This window comes from Electrona antarctica, assembly GCF_951216825.1.
Source record: "Electrona antarctica genome assembly, chromosome: 4".
NCBI classification, from domain to species: Eukaryota; Metazoa; Chordata; class Actinopteri; order Myctophiformes; family Myctophidae; genus Electrona; species Electrona antarctica.
Window position 1 is genome coordinate 34,845,183 of NC_136809.1, and position 19,791 is coordinate 34,864,973.

General features: G+C 44.4%; 2 protein-coding genes across 3 annotated transcripts in view; one reads left to right on the forward strand and one right to left on the reverse strand.

Annotated features, from left to right (window-relative positions):
- LOC306921072 (equilibrative nucleoside transporter 1-like) overlaps positions 1–4,833 on the forward strand; it is a 29,397-nt gene extending 24,564 nt beyond the window's left edge. For both annotated transcript variants that reach the window (XM_079498166.1, XM_079498167.1), the window contains exon 13: positions 1,038–4,833. In XM_079498166.1, the coding sequence (XP_079354292.1) occupies positions 1,038–1,149 (112 nt within the window). In that variant the 3' untranslated portion in view covers positions 1,150–4,833. The remainder of the gene's footprint in view (positions 1–1,037) is intronic.
- On the reverse strand, positions 3,263–12,018 carry LOC306921071 (uncharacterized protein). Its single transcript, XM_079498165.1, has 3 exons — positions 11,836–12,018; positions 7,092–7,262; positions 3,263–6,038 (listed from the first exon to the last, which is right to left on the reverse strand). Exons 1-3 carry the CDS (start codon positions 12,005–12,007, stop codon positions 4,915–4,917), a joined length of 1,467 nt encoding a protein of 488 aa, XP_079354291.1. The 5' UTR covers positions 12,008–12,018; the 3' UTR covers positions 3,263–4,914.
- Positions 12,019–19,791: the final 7,773 nt, after the last annotated feature.

The window sequence follows — 19,791 nt, forward strand, 5'->3', positions numbered from 1 at the left end:
ATTTGGGCATGCCTGACACAGAACTCCATAGGAATAAAGGGACACGAGAGACAGTTACAGAAATCTCCATATACAGTATGGGCATAAAAGAGACACAGACAGATGGGTGGAACGGGTATTGCATAGCCGGGTGGACATGGATGATGGATCTCCAACTTCCATCGTTACTGACTCGGTGCTCAACAGCCGGGCACTGCATGGTCTACTTGTCATAATTAGTAGAAAAAAATCACACCCGTGTGAACTGAGTGGTGCAACTACACATTTATTGTTATAGTTATACTGTACATTAGAACCAGGGAAGCATCTGTGTCATAAGTACATAAGTACATAGCAACCATGCTCGTTTTTTTGATACGAACAAACACGGGTACACAGGTACAAAGCCAGTTGTTGGAGTGGTTTGCACCACTCAAAAAGAAAATCAGAAAAATGACTTTTCACAAGTTGTAAAGAAGTGAGTGAAATTAATATTTTGTGTGTGCCGAATGCTCTGTCTTCTTGTAGTTTCCGTGAGAAGGGAGAGGAGAGAGGTAGAGTAGGAGCAGTGCAGGAGAGAAAAGAAAAACAGTCAAATCAAAAACACACTGTGACATTGCGGGATAGGTAGGAGGACGAGGCGAGGAGATGATGTTCAAGTTGTTAACTCAATAACATTGACATGAGCCCAGGGGTCTGTTTCACGAAAGCAGAATTAATTATCCAGGATATAAGCCAAATCCAGGCTTGATAAAGCCTGCTCTGTACAGCCTGGTTTATTCCGTTTCAGTAAAGCCAAGCCAAGCTGAGAAGGAGCGAATTTGTCGAGCCAGGATCATAAAGCCTGGCTGAATGCGCATACACGTATTTCTTTAAAAGACCATGATGTCGATCATAGATTCCTTGACCATAACGGAACCAAAGACCAGAGCTGCATTCTTGCGCGCACGTGCGCGTGTGTGTCTAGTTTGTTCTTTGCGTAATGTAGGTAGGCCTACTACTAATATATTCTCATCTCAAAGCATTGTATATTGACTTTTCTTCACTGTTCTCCTCAGGAACGTTCTCCCTCATGAAGCAGAGACAGCAGGAGCCATCATGGCCTTCTTTCTGTCGCTGGGCCTGGCTCTGGGAGCCTCTCTGTCCTTCCTCACCAGAGCACTTGTCTAAAGTCTCCATGAAACTCTTTAAGCCTCTATATGAAGCCTTTATGAAGCCACCATCAAGCCTCTATTAAAGTAGTTTGAGACATGACTATTTCTATCATTTACATACCCAGTGGTGTCTTTGACTTCATTATATTAATTCATTTTCTTCTTCTTTAGTGATATTTTGGTAACATTTCTCAGTGGACTTTGGTATACAAGAGAATCTCTTTTTATATAGTTTTGCTGTTGTTAATGCAGGGGTCTCAAAAATAAAAAATAAATCCCTTCTTGGATTTTTGAGCGGTGCCTCCGCTCCATTACGTTGTATATATACGTGTACACATCACAGCACGGATGCGTGTCCGAGCACGGAAAGCTGCAACACGATAACTCTGAAATGTTTTACAACTAAAACTCTCCGTGAGTCAAAGATACCAGGCAGGCAAGCAGGTAAATGATAGAAGTAAAGTCATGTCTTGGGTGAACTACTACTTGGGTGAACTACTACTACCGGGTGCGGTCACACCGAAGTCACACCGAAGTCACACCGAACTTTAATTCTGCCTATGAGGGCGGATTCTGCCAATGATTGTCAATGGAAACGGATCGTTCTTTTGTGGAAATCCTCGAATGGCAACAAACCACTCCGATCCCATTGAAAAGCATTGGCAGAATCCACCGCATAGGCATGATTAAAGGTTGGTGTGATCGCACCCTTAAAGAATGAAGCCACTATGAAGCCAGGATTCATGCTATTGATGTTTAAGCTTGACTTCTACGGGTGTGGTTCATTTTCATGGTGGATGGAAACACGTTTATGAAGAACAGAATATTTCTCTCGGACAGTTCTTCTGAATTAAGCATTGAAAATGTACATTTTATTAATTAATCCCACAGGGTAACTTGCTCATGCATGGACATCGTCATCTCAAAACAGCCGGGCCGAGAATGAAACCTGGTACCTTCTGTTTTCCAGACTCTCTACCCATATTATTTATGGGTGTACCATATATATTTGTATTCAGTTGTTTTGAAAATATATTTTGATCCATTAGTTAATGTGGGAATTCAACTGACAGATGTTGATCTGGTATTGACTGTATGTGTTCTTTATAGAACACACAAACTGCATCACCTCCCATCCATTATTATTATTATTATTATTATTATTAGTTCAGTTCAGTTTTATTTTCGGAATGGTGGACATACAGTTCATACATAAAGCACATTATTTATTATTTCCTTTTTGGAGTGTCCGTTGCTTATGTCCTGTCCGATATCCGAAAAATGGCTAGGGAGAAGCCATAGGCTTGTCGGGCCCTACCGGGCCCTACCCCTGGAGTCCATAGTTTGCATATTTCAGTGCACGTGTTGTAGACTGATGATATCTGTCTACCTGCACAGTGCATACATTCATGTTGTCCTTAAATATATACATTCACCTACACATATTCATATATATAAAGCATACATATAAATAAGCATATAAACATACATACGCATACATATACACAGCTACTTACATACACAACAATATACATCGCATCAATACAATAATCCCTGCTGTGTAGAGTCAATACCTTTCATTGTCATTGTGTTATGGTTTACCAATAATGATCGATTAGGCCAAGGCGGCAAGGAGTAGTAGTAGTAGTATATAGTTATTCATCAATGTGATCAGTATTAATACTTAGCACTTAGTCATTTAAAGTATTATTGAACACTATGGACTAACTTAACATTAATTAATGGAGCACTTCACCCATTTTCCACCTTATCTTCATGTAATTGGTTCTCACTAATACTCTTAATATGGCACCATTTCTGTCTACTCATTCTGTGTCTCAGAGGAGGGCTCAGTTCAGAAATCCGCCGACATCATCGGTGGGTTAGGTCATATCAAACAAGATTTGAAAATGTATTTTGTATTAATACAAGAACAATGGCTTCTAATTTAGCATGCTGAATTACCAAGTAGACAAAAATTGTACCATTTGATAACCCTGTTATAGGCCGGAGAACACATGTATAGTTTACTGCCATTTACAACTTTGTTTAATTCTTATGCTGTTATGTATTATGACATTTTATAGTAGACTATTATAATTGTTTTATAATCATCATTTTACATTCAATGTCATCTTTAAGAGAACAGGCAGTAAATACTTTGTGTAAATGTTACTCTGAGAGTGTACAAATGGAACCAAATGGACGCTCACAGGTCCATTTGTACAAAAACAGTACGAAACAGTGGAATAGAACTACACTGTGATGTCCTGAGCATTAATTTAACTCTCAGAGTGGACAAATAAAACCAAATGGACCCTTATGGGTCAACTTTAAGTGCAACAGAAACCAAGAGCTGTTTGGGGGGGGGGGGGGATTAAACGTATGATATTGTTGCTGTCGGGCTAAAACCTTTTTTATTGACAAATGAATGCCTTTCTGCAGCATACTAGTGTCCACACAAACATAGCTGATTGTTGTGAGGTTGCTATGTTTTTAATTGTTTTGAAAGTGAAAGTGCTTAAATGTGTAGTGGTTTTAGGAATGTTTAACCAATGAAAAGTATTGCGGCTGTATCTCTAGGCAGTTCAAAAAAGCTGCGAGTGAGGAGCATGCAAACATGGAAGTTTAACATTGTATGACATTCACAAATTCAGGTCCACTCCCAATTCTTTGACCATTCATTTATTCTCCTTCACACATGTTTAAGTACAACAGTTCCCAGCAATTAACTATTATACTAACGTGGATGTGTTAAGTTGTGATATTTACGTTAGTTGCAGTATTTGTGTTAATTGCGTTCAACAGAAATTGTCTTCTCCCACACTCAACTACATTGGAACTCAACAGGTTTTTTTTCTCCATTTCCTGAAAAGTAACAGTTTTGGACATACAAGGTTTCCACCCGACAGCTACGATGGACGTCCTTGTTATGAATAAAAGCAACACTACCTCTTCCATTACTTTGTGAAACATAAGCATGTAAATGTCTTACCGTATACGGCCGATGCATACTGGGGGTTTTATTACTGGTCAGTCTTTTCATTGTAGTGCTCTGACCCTTTTAAGTTGTTTTAAATGTCATTACTGTATATTCAACAACTTAACTAACTAATTAAAAAGAAAGAAAAGAAAATATTTTGTTCCCCTCGTTATATCATATTGCACTGCGCAAAAAAGCAAGGATTACGGTTGTGTATTCAAGATGCATTCAAGATGTAATTTCAGTGAAAATACTAAATTCAACCGCAACACCTAGAGGGATTTGTGTAAACAGCACATGGAAAATTCCTCTGCATGATAATCAGAGAATCTTACATTTCCTCACAGAAAAGCTTGAGTCCAACACTCTTTAACTTTATGTTACTAAAGGGCTTGTGACTTTGAATTACTATACACACAAAAGTAGAATGGAAAACAGCACACAGTCAAATTGGTCTTCATTTATCAAACTTGCTCAGACTGAAATACGGCTGTACGCCGAGATCACTGTCACTTTCAGGATTTAGCATTCTAACGTCACTTTGACTTCAGTGTACGACAATTAAATCTCACGTCAATGTGTTGCAGAATTGTCTGACAGGCATTTTAACATTATGCAGCAGCCAATATTCACTTCAAATTATGTAACCGAAGATCTTGAGTCGCTAAGTAAGTAATAAGTATCATGTTTTCTAACAAAGATTTGCCACAAAGTAAAACTGCCCCCCCCCCCCCCGCCGTATGAAGTGTCATGTGCTTCTTTATATTGCATCTGTCATTAAAGTTTTTGCCACAAACTTTACAAGGGGTTTTCCCCTGTATGAATCCTCATGTGTGTCTTCAAATTAACCATCTGCCCAAATCCTTTGCTACAAACTGTACAGGTAAAGGGTTTTTCCCTTGTATGAATCCTCATGTGGGTCTTCAGATTGCCCACCTGAACAAAACATTTCCCACAAACGGTACACATAAAGGGTTTTTCTCCTGTATGAATCCTCATGTGTGTCTTCAAATTAACCATCTGCCTAAATCCTGTGCTACAAACTGTACACATAAAGGGTTTTTCCCCTGTATGAATCCTCATGTGTGTATTCAAATCACCCATATGACCAAATCCTTTACCACAAACTGTACATGTGAAGGGTTTTTCCCCTGTATGAACTCTCATGTGTACCTTCAAATCAGACATCTGACCAAATCCTTTACCACAAACTGTACAAGTAAAAGGTTTTTCCCCATGATTACTCATGTGTAACTTCAGCTTGTCCTTACGGTTAAAGCTTTTGCTACAAACTGTACACGTAAAGGTCCTTTCCCCTGTATGAATCATTGTATGTCTATTCAAGTTTCCCACATGATTAAATGTTTTGCCACACTCTGTACAACTAATTATTTTCTTCTCTGTGTAAATGCAAGTTTGTTTTGATGATTTCATTTTCTTCTCTGTGTAAATGCAAGTTTGTTTTGATGATTTCAGGTCCTGGGACAGCTTATTACTCAAAGACAATCTTTGTCCTTCCGCATGTGTCTTGTGTGATTTTGGTGTGTTTAGAGCAGACTGGTCTTCCCTGGTCTCCTCCCACTCATCACTGTCTTCAGTGTCAGATTCAGAACGGTGTGAAGAGAGGAGCTGGCCATCTCTAGATGGTTTTGATGTTCCACAGTCCTCTACATCAGCTTGTGTTTTAATGTGTCGAGTTGAGGTGCTGGCTACAGGCTCTGTCTCTCTGTTTTCATCATCATCTTCACCTTTCACTGCTAGTAATGTCCACGTTGACCCATCAGCCTCCTCTGCTCTTTGAAGTAGCTCTGCATGTTCGTCTTTAATCTGTGGAGGTTCTGGTTCCTGCTGGCCCAGATTGGAGCTCCTCTCCTGCTGTTCAGGGGAAACCTCCCCTTTACATACATCAAGGTGCAGAAACTCTAGAAAAAGATAAAATGAGAGTTAAGGTCCTTGCAGACTGAACGTGTTTTTCGGAAAAACTGCGGGAAAATGCTGCTAAAAATCTGAAAAACGTAGCAGTGTGCAGGGCCCTTAAGAAGGCAGATAACAACACACAAACAGCATCCTCAGACATTGCGCAACAATCTCCTCATCTCGAGATTGCTCCCTCAGTGGCATGGCGCAATTGATCTGATTTTACACACAGGCATTGACCATTAGCCTATGCACCAAATAACGAGGCCCGTGTTTTGTGCGATATCTGCCTTGAAGAGGCAGATGGAGTGCAAAACAATACGGAGTGCAAAACATACTCTCTCCCCATGCCTTCGGCCTGGTGGAGACAATAATAACTAGATAAAGTGCCCCTTGGGGCACAGGTCTCCACCAGGGCAGGGCAGGTTGTGGCCTCCTGGTGGCGCTATAATAGGCCAATGTGAAAAGGGTGCCATTTCTTCTTACACCTTGGATGGCAATTGGATGATTTGAGGCATTTTGTTCCAAAAATGTGAAAAGGGTGGGATATATTCCTCAGCCTAGTAGGAAAGTCTGTGAAAGATTTCACATAAATTGCACGCTGTGTTCATGATTTGAGGCATTTTGTTCCAAAAATGTGAAAAGGGTGGGTATATTCCTCAGCCTAGTAGGAAAGATATTTCACATAAATTGCACGCTGCGTTCATGATTTGAGGCTTTTTGTTCAAAACGGGCCAATCCTGCCAACTTTGAAAGGCAATGTTAGCCAATTAGGATGGAATATGAAATATCGCACAGATTCGTCTTGTACACATGACTGTAGAGATAGTGTGTAACGATTTGCGGGATTTTTGGACGGAAACTGGAGGAGTGGTTAAAAAAATATATATATATTTTTTTAAAGTTGGGTCAGAGCTTCATCGTTGGCATCCAGGGAGTGTGTTCAAAATTTGGCATCGACTGGGTTAACGGTGCCTGAGATTAGCCAGCCACACCCACACACACACACACACACACACACACACACACACACACACACACAGTAATGAGGTTTTTACCTGAGGGAGCGTAGCTCCACGCCTTACCAACTAGTATTGTCAACGTTGACCCATCAGCATCCTGCGGTCTTTCAAGAAGCTCCTCTTGTTCCTCCTTAATCTGTGGAGGTTCTGGTTCCTCCTGGACCAGACTGGAGCTCCTCTCCTGCTGTTCAGGACATAGTGGGAGATCTAGAAGGAGGAGAGAGGTGGTAACATCAGCATTACCCTTCCATACTTTTGGAGTTGTTGGTGGTTGTTTGATACTGCAGTGCAAGGCAGCCTGTCAGATGGTGAACAACACTGGCGCGTCCCAAGGAACTCTAAACCACAAGTGTTCAACAATTTTCAGGCCAAGGACCCCTTAGCTTAGAGAGAGATGTACACCAAACCTCTTTGCCGAAAACAGATCTACAAGCTCACTTCTAGATTGGCTATTGTACCCCCCAGAATATGGATGTGAGTTATTGTAAAAAACAAAATACCCCCCCCCCCCCCCCCCCCTGCAGTATCTCTAAGGACTGTCTAGGGGTCTCGGACCCCCTGTTCAAGAACCCTGGGTTAAGGAGTGATCAATTCACTTCACAAAAACTTCAACCATTCAACCAGCCTGTATAAGAAGTGCCGCACATGTAGGACAGGACAGGGACTGTCCCAAATATGTACAAACGGTCCATTGTGGAGCGCAATATTGGTCCAACGTAACTGTATTTAACACTACAATATCAACAGTGATATTTAATGGCAACTGAATGCTATTTGTTATATATACTTAGTGCAGTACAACTATTCATCCTTTTGAGGTGCCATTTAAATTTACTTCATGTCATTAGTCTTAAAGGAGAATTTCAGGCTAGAAGGCTTTCTTACATTTATTTGTAGTTGTTACGTCCCCACCATAGAGGCCCAGGTGTTCTTTTGTGCAAAAACACATTATTGGCCATTTCCCCTACCCGACTATAAGCCCTCAATGGGGCATTGGGTTTTAGTGCTAATTCGCTTATTTCCATCGCCGTTCCAGGCTTGAGGCGCGTTGGTAGACTCCTTTTGTTCTAAAAGGTAAGAAAGCCTACTAGCCCGAAATTCTCCTTTAATGTCTATTTGTCTTGTTTTGTTTTAAAAGAAAAATACAACCGTCAGACTATCAGCGAATACAAATGTTCATTCATACGATTGGTAACCTGCCAGATTAAAGGCCTTGCCTTACATTTATGTGTACTATACCAATGTGCGCCAAGTATAATCTAAATGCCGGAGCGGTTGTGCAAAGACCCGCCCGGCAGCACTGTTTAATGCAATTTATTTGTGTTATAAATATTTTGTTTTTTCATTGATATTTTTATTAGAAGTTAGGCATCAGTATATAGTGTCATTTCAAACGCATCATATATACATGGAATGACAGCCTTTTATAACATTTGATTAAATTGCTTAAATTTTCAATTTTTTAAACCCATACTCAAACGAACACCACAGACATCAGAAAGTAATACAAATAAAAAGGTGCAAAAAGAACATGGTACAAAATATCACATTTTTTAAATAAATAAAATAAAAACATAAAAACTAAGAACACACAGAAAGAGAAGAAAGAGGGGAAAGTAGGCCTATAGAAGGAAGGGTAGAGAGGTGTGTTATAAGTATTTGTTGAATTACAAAAGTTGTAAAAGTCAACAGTATGTATATCCATAACATAAACAAGCAGCACGCTAGCAAACAATTCACAAGTTCTTTCTTTCAATGATTTTATTATTTTCACAATTATATTACCTGATCATCTTCTTAAATACACTAGTTTAAGCTCATCACATGAAACTCTATACCGTCATATGCATACATCTGTCGCGCGAATTATCAAAACATTAGAAAGCAGCCTAGCCGGCATATGTGGGGCGACTGTGGCTCAGGAGGTAGAGCAGGTCGTCCAATGATCCATGGGTCGGCGGTTCGAATCCCGGCTACTCCTGTCTACATGTCGAAGTGTCCTTGGGCAAGACACTGAACCCCAAATTGCTCCCGATGCGCTGGTTCGTATCTTGCATGGCTTCCGCCGCAATCGGTGTATGAATGTGTGTGTGAATGTAATGCATGTGTCTATGTAAAGCGCCTTTGCACCATTTAATGTGGGTATCAGATTTTGAAAATATAATAATAATAAAACGATTGAAAGAAATAATTAGTGTATTCATGTCTGCACGTGCTGCTTGCTTATGTTATGGATATACAATACATACTTTTGACTTTTACAACTTTGTCATGAGTAATTCAACAAAAGAATACTTATAACTCGCACAAATAAATTGCATTAAACATTGCTTCCTGGCGGGTCTTTGCGAACTGCTCCGGCATTTAGATATATACGTGAGCCAATTGTGCCACTCAGTGGCCCTAAGTGGTCATGCAGTCATCTTTTTGAATGATTAATTACTTTATTAACAGTTTGCAGAAAAAAGCACAGGAAAGTACAGTTCAATACAAGGTCTGCTAAGAGGATTTAAACCCAAGATAGCCTATGGCTTGTTTCAAATGGGGTCTTTGAGTTATTGATACCCAATTAATCGAAACATTTAATGACATACAAATATACAGTACTATGCAAAATCATCATAGAAACGATTAGAAATAAAAAACATGTACAGTAAAGGCCAGTTTCGAATTGCAGTAAGTGACCCTGATGAAGGCCCATGCAGGCCGAAACGTGTTGGTTTTTTAATCAACCAACCAATTGTCATGAAATAAAGGATTTTTCTACTTCTACTGCACAGAGCTGCCTTGGACCCTCTTTTAAGTTCGCCACCTTCTTACCTACTCCTTCCACATTGATTTCGACTCATTCAAGCTATATAGAACTTTTAAAGAACTCATGTGCTGTATTATTTGAAACCCTCTCCAAAGAGCACCTGTCTGCAGTTTTTCTACATATTAAGGACCCACAAAGCGCTTCTTTTCTTTTTTCTTGAATTGCAGTAAGTGCTCTTTGAGAGCAGTTTTGAAGGAGATTAGCTATTCACGTTCCTTTATGACTGTTGGTAGGGCGTTCCACTATTTTTTGGTGGCACAGGAGGAGAACGAGAGCTGAGAGGTAGGCTACAGATGCATAATGTTGGCCATATAAAAAGTTGCATTGATTTTGAATGGTAATATCGTACTATTATTTACTGAAAAGTAATGGCAAAATCAATATCGAACAAGCCTAATATCCATTCATAGGAGATATGTTCAGTTCTTAGTTTCAGGAGGGATGCAGTGAAACAGTACAATATAAATGTAATTCAATATTTGAATACAGTCTAAGTTTGACTCCGTACTCTCGGGATTTGGTTTTATTTTATCCCATGATTTTGTAACCCATTTTTTCACTGTGTCAATTATATAATGTAATCCTGGGCGCTACACTTCCTCTGCCAACCTGGGGGGCAGCGGACCGGCCTCATGCTTCCTTCTATGCATGAGGAGTCCAAGCTGCTTCTTTTCACTTGACAGGGGAGTTTCCCAGGCCGGACGTAGTGCATGGAAGGAAGTAAGGAACACGTTATTCCGACCAGCTCCTTTCCCCTCCATCAGGCGCCCTGGCTGGCCAGGGGGAGGTAGTTTAGAGACCAGGATTACTGCACGTTTTTGTGAGGGAACCTACCCTAGGGAACACAGGGAGAACATGCAAACTCCTCACAGAAAGGCCCTTCCGCCAACCCCGCCTCGGGTATGGGCACTGATGAAGCGGAGGAGGGAACACGCCCACAGCGTCCCCAGCGAGAATCGAACCCAGGACCAGCTAGCTGCAGCTAGCCACTAGCTGTGAGGTAGCCCCATATGTGCCCTCTCCCTAAGCTCATTCTGTAGCTCCGAGATTAATCAAAAACATGAAGTGGTGTGAAGGGTTTACACTAATTCAACATCAACAACGGCAAAGAAAATTCAACTTTAAACGGTTACGAGCGTTACAGCGGTTGGTTTAGTCAGCCGCTTCCATGTTTATCAATTATTATTTGTGCGTGTGCGCATGCATGTCGAGTGAACTGAAGTCAGTTGGAAATTTTCGACCAGGGGAGGCGCCGGGGAGGCGCTAAAGCTTTTCAACTTCCTTGAAAAACATGCTAAACAACCGCTAGACGCTCGTGTAACCGTTTAAAGTTGGATTTTCTTTGCCGTTGTTGACGTTGAATTAGTGTAAACCCTTCACACCACTTCACGTTTTTGATTAATTGTTTAGAAAAGGTAAGAATCGTGGAATTGTGGAAACATGCGCCGTTTCTGAACGGGGTGGGAGGGGCCCTGTGTGTGACCTCATCTCGGAGCTACAGAATGAGCGTAGGGAGAGGGCACATATGGGGCTAGCTGTGAGGCGACAGCAGCACTACCGACTGTGCCACCGTGACCCTCCTGGGGAATTCGACAGCAGAATAAAGACTACCTGATTACAGTATGTGATCACATATGATGATGAAACAGCTGCTGTTGTTGGGAAGAAACCACTTAACTCCAAAATATAAATTTTTCAGGAAATGAATACTGTACAGTATATTTTGAAAACAAAGCAATACTGCCTCATCAAAGTTGGTGTTGTGACTTTATATATTGTCAAATACTTCCATGAAAGGGGGAGAGGTGGTGGAGTTAGCTGCTTTAGCAGACAGTTTGTGGGTCCAATGGAGTTAAGAGGTTTTGTCCCACGTGCTTTTTTACTACTTTTCATTGGTTCAATATTTTCGAAACTAACAACACACAGATAGCAACCCTCAAAAATATAGTTTTTGGTTTTACCAACCTGCTCTGTGTAATGTGATGTCTGTGTTTAAATCCATGTCCAGTATTCTTTGTTGTCTTACTCTATGGCTCAGTGGCACTGGTCCCAGAGTATACTCTACAGTGTCTACACTCTGTCTGGTCCATACTATGGGTCCATAGCTCTGGTCCAAACCGCGCAGAGTGTAGCCCATAGAGTATAAAGAAGGAGGCCGCTGCTTGACACGGCTTGTTTAAATGGACGCACCGGTCCGACAGCGCAATGCTTCCTACCGGAAACCACACGGACGATGATGAATGGTTCCGATCATTAGTAGTTTTCAGGTTTTTCTTTTTTTTTGCTTGTCGGGGGAACCTGTGTACTCTAGTCTCTGCTGCCCCATCTGGCGGAGTCAGGTTAGGCTTAATGTGCAATTAGTGCCAATAGTACTTACAACAACCATAAGAGGGCGACAACGTCTAGCCGGTGGATTTGCTGTAACCTCTTCAGTGGGATCTCCACCAGGCCGGGTTGCCCTGTTATTGAGCAGTGCCTAGCCAACACGCAGCTATGTGTGTGTCCCTTAGAGTATAAATATAATAGAGTCTGAGACGTCACCGAGAGGAAACCCTGAGGCGAAAAATACATAGTGGCCGAATTTGGTATTGCAGCTCGAGCCAGCATTATGCATCGTTCACATATGGGCCAATAACACGTGAACGCTATACGTGTGCAATGATAGTCAACAGCCCAGCCGGTTCACGTCTGGCCCATAAGCTTTTGATTGATTGTTTCCATAGATCTGTCTGAAGTGAGTGGTGCAACAGCGCCCCTGTTGGTACCCTAAACATACTACAGCACAGTATGTTCTATGGCAGCTCAAACAGTCATAACTCGCTCAAATCTTGACGGATTTACAAACGGGTTGGTTTATTACAAACGTTGTCAACGTGGCTATGATTCAGGATGCTTATCTGCTTAATTTTATTTTTTTATATGAACGTCGTAGAAAAGCGAAAAGTATGCGGACGTCTCTCATGTTTATAACAAACCAAACCGTTTGAAAATCGGTTGAAAATTTAGCAAGTTATGGTTATTTAAAAGTACATGCCCCATAGACACAATGTTATGTGGCCCCGAGGTAAGATGGTCGCCACGTAGCAACGTCGCTCTCCATTGGCCAGAGCGCGGGTGAGCCATCTAGCTTTCTTATATATCTATGGCTGTGATTCCCTGTGCTACTTCCTTGTTGCATAGCAGTGACATCACGGCCGCATCCTTGCTTCCTTATCGTAGCATTTCACGTGTGGAGTTTATTTTTTTATCACCAGGCTGCAGCCTATACTGTAGCTTATATTTCCGCTCGCTCGCGCTGATGAAACATCACCAAGGGATTATAATGCCAACATTCAACACAAGATGTAAAGCTAACCCAGGTAATGTTGGCCTAATGCGTCACTCTGTCTAAGTGTAAATAAAGTTAAAAAGTTTTGCCTGATGAGTGATGGCCATGTTTGAAACAGCCTTGGATCAAGACGGTCGACGGTCGATCAAGCTATTATTTTTTCATCATCCTCTCCTTGTTGATATATTATGCGGCTGCCATTAGGTCGAAATCATGATATAACTTTATGTTGTGATAATAAGCAGCAGTAGCATCACTCAGTCAACTACATCATGTCTTCTGTTCGGTATGCAATGCACTGCCGCCGCCGCGGTGTCGGATGAAATAAAGTCAATGTGATAGCTATCGGTGCCTGTGATACGAACGGGTAACGGGGCAGGTAACGGGTCCAATTTTTGTTTTCAGTTTGGGAACCCCTGCTCTATAGACGCTATAGGGACAAAGCAGGAAGCACCGCGGTCGATTCCAAACCCCCTGGTGGTCAGGTTCTACTACTGCGCCACCACCCATCCATGTTCAACCGCTTATCCGTAGTCGGGTTTGCGGGGGCAATAACAGACTTCTCCAGACTTCCCTCTCTACACCAGAGCAACATTAGTAACTTCGTCCTGGGGGATCGCGAGGCGCTCCCAGGCCAGTTTGGACATATAATCCCTCCATCTGGTCCTTGGTCTGCCCCGGTGGGTTCTCCTTCCAGTGGGACGTGCATCGGGAGGTATCCTTATAGATGCCCGAACCACCTATAGCTGGCTCCTGCACCACCAGAGAGCTCCAAACAAATAAATGAATGAATAAATAATGTGGTATCTGTTGAGAACAGAACCTACCTGTATGGACTGGACCTGGAAGACTCCAGAGAATTGATGAGATTTCTACCCCTAACCTTTAAATAAAATATATACTACACACGCACGCACGCATGCGCGCTAATAATTCTACTATCAGACATTTAGGTGCATGAGACCGTTACTGCTCGATGGGCTCCAAGTGCAGCTGTCACTCAAACTATAATGTCAGCTCATAATTCAATAGCTCAGTCAACACTGATCGTCATGACATCTGGGAAGCATTCCCTAAGTAGAGCGGTGCCCGGCTGTAGCGCACAGAGTCAGTTACGATGGAAGTTGGAGATCCATGTCCCCACCCGGCTGTGCAATACCCGTGTCAGAGTACCCGTTCCACCCATCTGTCTGTGTCCCTTTCATACCCATATATGGAGATTTCTGTACTGTGTCCCTTTATTCCAGAGCCCGGGCAGAGGCCTTTTGTGGCGGTTCTGGACAACCGTGGGTCCGACCGTCTAAAAAAATACACCACTCAAAAAGAATACAAAAAAATCACACCCGTGTGAAGTGAGGGGCACTCTTATCATCGTATACATCATCATGACGTGAAAAAGACACTATGCCTATTTGCTCAGACACTATGACGTGAAATCCTTCATTCATTGCACGCACGCACGCACGCACGCACGCACGCACGCACGCACGCACGCACGCACGCACGCACGCATAATAGGATAGAATAGGACAACCACTGTAGCAATTGTCAGAGTAGTAGCAGGTCAGTCTATGACGTCAGCCATCTACGACACACCAACTTGGCCTACATGTGAGTCTACGTCACACGTAGGCCCGCTAGCCTATAAAAGTGCTGACCCACACAGTAGGACTGCATTCCTTCAAGTCATTCATCCAAGGTATTCAGGACTGCACTCAGGGATAAACCTTTAAACTACCGTGTGAAATGCTTCGTTGGACGGTGCACCTAAAAGGGCTTCCAGAGTATGATGCTGCTGTAGCAGTGGACCACAAAGTGTACTTCTTTATAGGAGACTTTATCGAGTCAGAGCGTCGGACTGAGGTGCATGTCTTTAACACGGTGTCTTTACGCTGGATCAAGTTGCCCCCAGAGACACCCGGAAGGGGACAACGCCCTCTCGAGGTTCGCCCCATGAGCACAAGGCGCACAGCTGTGCTGATCGACCCTTTCATATATATCTGGGGGGGAATGAATGACAGGCGGAACCCCAGCACGGTGCTTTATGCATTTGATGTCGACGACCACAGAATGCTCACACCCAGGGTTTCTGGGACTGTTCCAGAGGGGAGGTTCGGCCACTCAGCCTGTGTTGTTGGGAAGGTCATGTTAATTTATGGCGGAGAGACGGAGGGTCAGTGGAGGAAACATGGACACTATATTGACATCTACAAGTTGGACACCAGCACAATGGTCTGGTCTTTAATTGACAGCAGAGGAACTCCACCGCCCGCCAATTTGTGGGTCTCTGCTACCACCATCGGGATAAAGATGTTTGTATTCGGAGGCTGCTTTAAATGGTGCATGACCATCAGCGTGTTTGACACAGAGACAAACCACTGGCTGAACGAGCCTTCTTCAGTGCATTATTCAGCAGAATGCTACAGTCATTCGGTCTTCACCCACAACGGAGCGCTGTATATATATGATGGCTCGACAAGTAATCTGGGCAGCCGTTTTCTGTTGGAATACAGACCAGAGACCTTCACGCAGAAGAGGGTCAATTTCAAAGGGAGCGGTCCATGTTTAAGCACAAGAAGGACTTGCATGATATTCTGTTGCATGGTGGGAGATCGTATCATCCTCTTTGGAGGAGATAGAGGATACAACACAGACAACAACAACCTGTATGTCTTAGACTTGAGTCCTAGTCTGAAGACCTTATGCATGCTGGCAGTTATTCAGGACGGTCTGGAGAAGTCTGAACTCCCACACAACATCAGGTGGGAACTGGCTACCATGGCAACCAACACTACTTACTTAGGCCTTTATATTCCCTGAGGAACATAGGCCATTGATGATTCTCCTCCATCCCCTTCGGTCTTGTGCCCTCCGCTCCAGTTGTTGCCATGACAGCCCTTGTGCCTTCATCTCCTGTTCTGTGGTTCTTCTCCAGGTGGCTCTAGGCCTTCCTCTCTTCCTCTTGCCTTGCGGGTTCCATGTTAATGCATGTTTTGTGATTGATCTGTTGTGTCTACGCAGTGTGTGTCCTATCCATGTCCACAGCCAGTTATAACCCGACATTGAAACATAATTAAGTCACCATAAACCTCAGTATATATACCTCTGAGCATACGCACATTCATACGAGCACGACCACAGCACTTGCGCGCACTGCTTGGGCAAGTAATGATGATAAACCCAACAGAGCTAGCCCTGAATGACCATAACAAGTCTGCATGGAACTCTGAAAGTGTCAAAATGGCCATTAACACTTTGGACGCCTGTTCCCATAGGGGGGGCGGTATAGGTGCCGAGTGCCAGCTATAAATGTGCAACATGAGCAGAGAAGAAGAGCTCTTGTTGTTCTGTCTGACACCGAAAGTACTCAAACCACCTGGTCTACTGAGGCCCACAGAGGCCTACTAGGGAGCCGATCGAATTAACGTTTTATTAGCGGGGGAGGCGGTGGCTCAGGGGTAGAGTGACCCGATGAGAACCGCTAGGTTTCCAGTGCGATCCCTGTGGGCTCCCCCAGAGTTAGTGTCGAAGTGTCCTTGAGCAAGAACCCCTAATTGCTCCCGATGTGCAGGTTGGTGCCTTGCATGGTTTCCGCCGCCATCGGTGTGTGAATGTGTGTTTGAATGGGTGAATGACAATATCTGTAAAGCGCCTTGGATAAAGGTGCTATATAAATGCACCATTGACCATTACCATTGAAAATATAATTAATAATAATAAAATGATTGAAAGAAAGAATTATTGTATTGTCTGCACGTGCTGCTTGCTTATGTTATGGATATAAAATACATACTTTTGACTTTTACAACTTTGTCATGAGTAATTCAACAAAAAAATACTTAATAGCACAAATACATTCCATTAAACAGTGCTTCCTGGCGGGTCTTTGCGAACTGCTCCGGCATTTAGATATATGCGTGAGCCAATTGTGCCACTCAGTAAGTGGTCATGCAGTCATGCGGTCATCTTTTTTAACAGTTTGCAGAAAAAAGCACAGGAAAGTACAGTTCAATACAATTTCTGCTAAGAGGATTTAAACCCAAGATAGCCTATGGCTTGTTTCAAATGGGGTCTTTGAGTTGATAACTTGATACCCAATTCATCGAAACATTTATGACATACAAATATACAGTACCATGCAAAATCATCATTTCACTAGTACAGACCACACATTCAATCGAACATCGTTTGACATGGTTTAGCGTTTATTTAGAAGAGAAGTGGAACATGAAAAGGAATGATAGAAATGAGGTGCATGTTGATATGCGTGCATATTGATATGCGTGGGATGGCCTTGGCTGTCCGTGGGGATGAGGGGGAAGGGAGGAGGATGAGGGGTTGGGAATAGGGGAAGGAGGGGGGGAGTGAGGATGTAGGAGGTTTCCGAGGGGCTGGGTGACGGGTGAAGGGGGGGGGGGGAGGGTCGAGGGGTGAGGGAGACATGGATGATTTGGCGTTACAGGAGGGGGGAGGGGGTGAGGGGGGGGATGAAGGGCGAAGCCCTGATAGTGAAGACTAAGCCCCTGGGGGAGGTGAAGGATGAGAGCAAGCTCGTGGAGCGAAGCTCTGAGGGGGGGGGAGGTGGTGGACGAAGGCCGGGTAGGATGAAGGGCGAAGCCCTGAGGGGGGATGAAGGGCGAAGCCCTGAGGGGGGGGATGAAGGGCGAAGCCCTGAGGGGGGAGGATGAAGGGCGTAGCCCGGGATCGAGGGGCGGCGGCCCTGAGAGATGCCCGTGTGGGCTCCGATGGGGGTATTGGACCCTGAGTATTGGCCTGGGGTCCGAAGAGAGAGGCGTCCGTCTTGGCTGACATCTGAGACGGCCCGAAGAGAGAGGCGTCCGTCTTGGCTGACGTCTGAGACGGCGCACTCCGTCATTTCAGGACCCCCATCTGGAACCTGAAAATGAGGATATGGTTGCAATTAAACTGGTTAAGGTGTGGAACACTGCAAGTTGTCTCGGTGCACTCTTGTGGAGACCCGATGTTGTCCTATCCTGAGTAGGCAATTGCGACGGGGCGCAAGCAATTTCTGAAGTGGTGACAAAAAACTTCCCCTTGGCGGCGGAAGAAAAGTCAGGCTGACCAGACTCTAGGTCTGGAAAAGGGAGGGAGGGAGGGATACGAAGAACCAAGCACGAAATGGCAGGTAGACGTGCAGGTATAAATACGTGGAGAAAGGGGAGGGGTTTGGGTGGAAGGTTATCAGTTACCATGGTAGATAAGTCGAGGGGAGGTACTGGATGGGTTACCATGGTGATTGATCACAGAGTGTTGCAGGAAGTTGGCCGAGGATGGAGCTTAGGGTAGATTGAGGAGGAGCAGTGTTAGTCAACGATTTATCATTGAAGGCGTGGTCTTCCTCCTGAACTTATGTTGTACCAACTCCATTTCACTAGTACAGACCACACATTCAATCGAACATCGTTTGACATGGTTTAGCGTTTATTTAGAAGAGAAGTGGAACATGAAAAGGAATGATAGAAATGAGGTGCATGTTGATATGCGTGCATATTGATATGCGTGGGATGGCCTTGGCTGTCCGTGGGGATGAGGGGGAAGGGAGGAGGATGAGGGGTTGGGAATAGGGGAAGGAGGGGGGGAGTGAGGATGTAGGAGGTTTCCGAGGGGCTGGGTGACGGGTGAAGGGGGGGGGGGGAGGGTCGAGGGGTGAGGGAGACATGGATGATTTGGCGTTACAGGAGGGGGGAGGGGGTGAGGGGGGGGATGAAGGGCGAAGCCCTGATAGTGAAGACTAAGCCCCTGGGGGAGGTGAAGGATGAGAGCAAGCTCGTGGAGCGAAGCTCTGAGGGGGGGGGAGGTGGTGGACGAAGGCCGGGTAGGATGAAGGGCGAAGCCCTGAGGGGGGATGAAGGGCGAAGCCCTGAGGGGGGGATGAAGGGCGAAGCCCTGAGGGGGGAGGATGAAGGGCGTAGCCCGGGATCGAGGGGCGGCGGCCCTGAGAGATGCCCGTGTGGGCTCCGATGGGGGTATTGGACCCTGAGTATTGGCCTGGGGTCCGAAGAGAGAGGCGTCCGTCTTGGCTGACATCTGAGACGGCCCGAAGAGAGAGGCGTCCGTCTTGGCTGACGTCTGAGACGGCGCACTCCGTCATTTCAGGACCCCAAGAGAGGAGTGCGTAAGAAACAGTTACTTGACGGTGGCAAGGTGGGCGTTTCTTAGACCCGAGGGCGCCTTGTCTGATGCGTGCGAGGTTGCATGCGAGATTGAAGTAGGTTCCCTAGGAACCCGGGGAATGCAGGAGAGGTTGACGTGGTCCGAGTGGAGCGAGTCGATTCGTCCTACGTGGGTTTGAGGTGATGGTTTGAGGCGAGGAGGATGACGTGACTAGTTCTTTAGAGGCTCTCGGGAAGCCGGGTGACGTGGAATGAGACGAGGGGTAGGAGCTCCTGACTGGAGTCTGTAGGGAAGTTGTTGCTTGATGGTGGGATTTGCGAAGCAGGTCTATGGTGTTAGAGAATGGGGGTGAGTAGCGCCGACGGAGAGCTTGGTAGGTAGGTGTGGTTTATAGTCGTGCCGGTGACCCGGGATGAGTCGTCGTAGGGTCTTCCCCCATGATGGTTTGGGACAGAATG

Bases quoted from the DNA above. Each gene is read 5' to 3' on its own strand.
- LOC306921071 (XM_079498165.1), bottom strand. From the start codon at position 12,007: ATGGGCTACACTCTGCGCGGTTTGGACCAGAGCTATGGACCCATAGTA. The intron at 7,263-11,835 runs GTTGGTAAAACC...TCCTCCTTCTAG, and splicing joins CATCACATTACACAGAGCAG to ATCTCCCACTATGTCCTGAA. The intron at 6,039-7,091 runs GTAAAAACCTCA...ATCTTTTTCTAG, and splicing joins GTGGAGCTACGCTCCCTCAG to AGTTTCTGCACCTTGATGTA.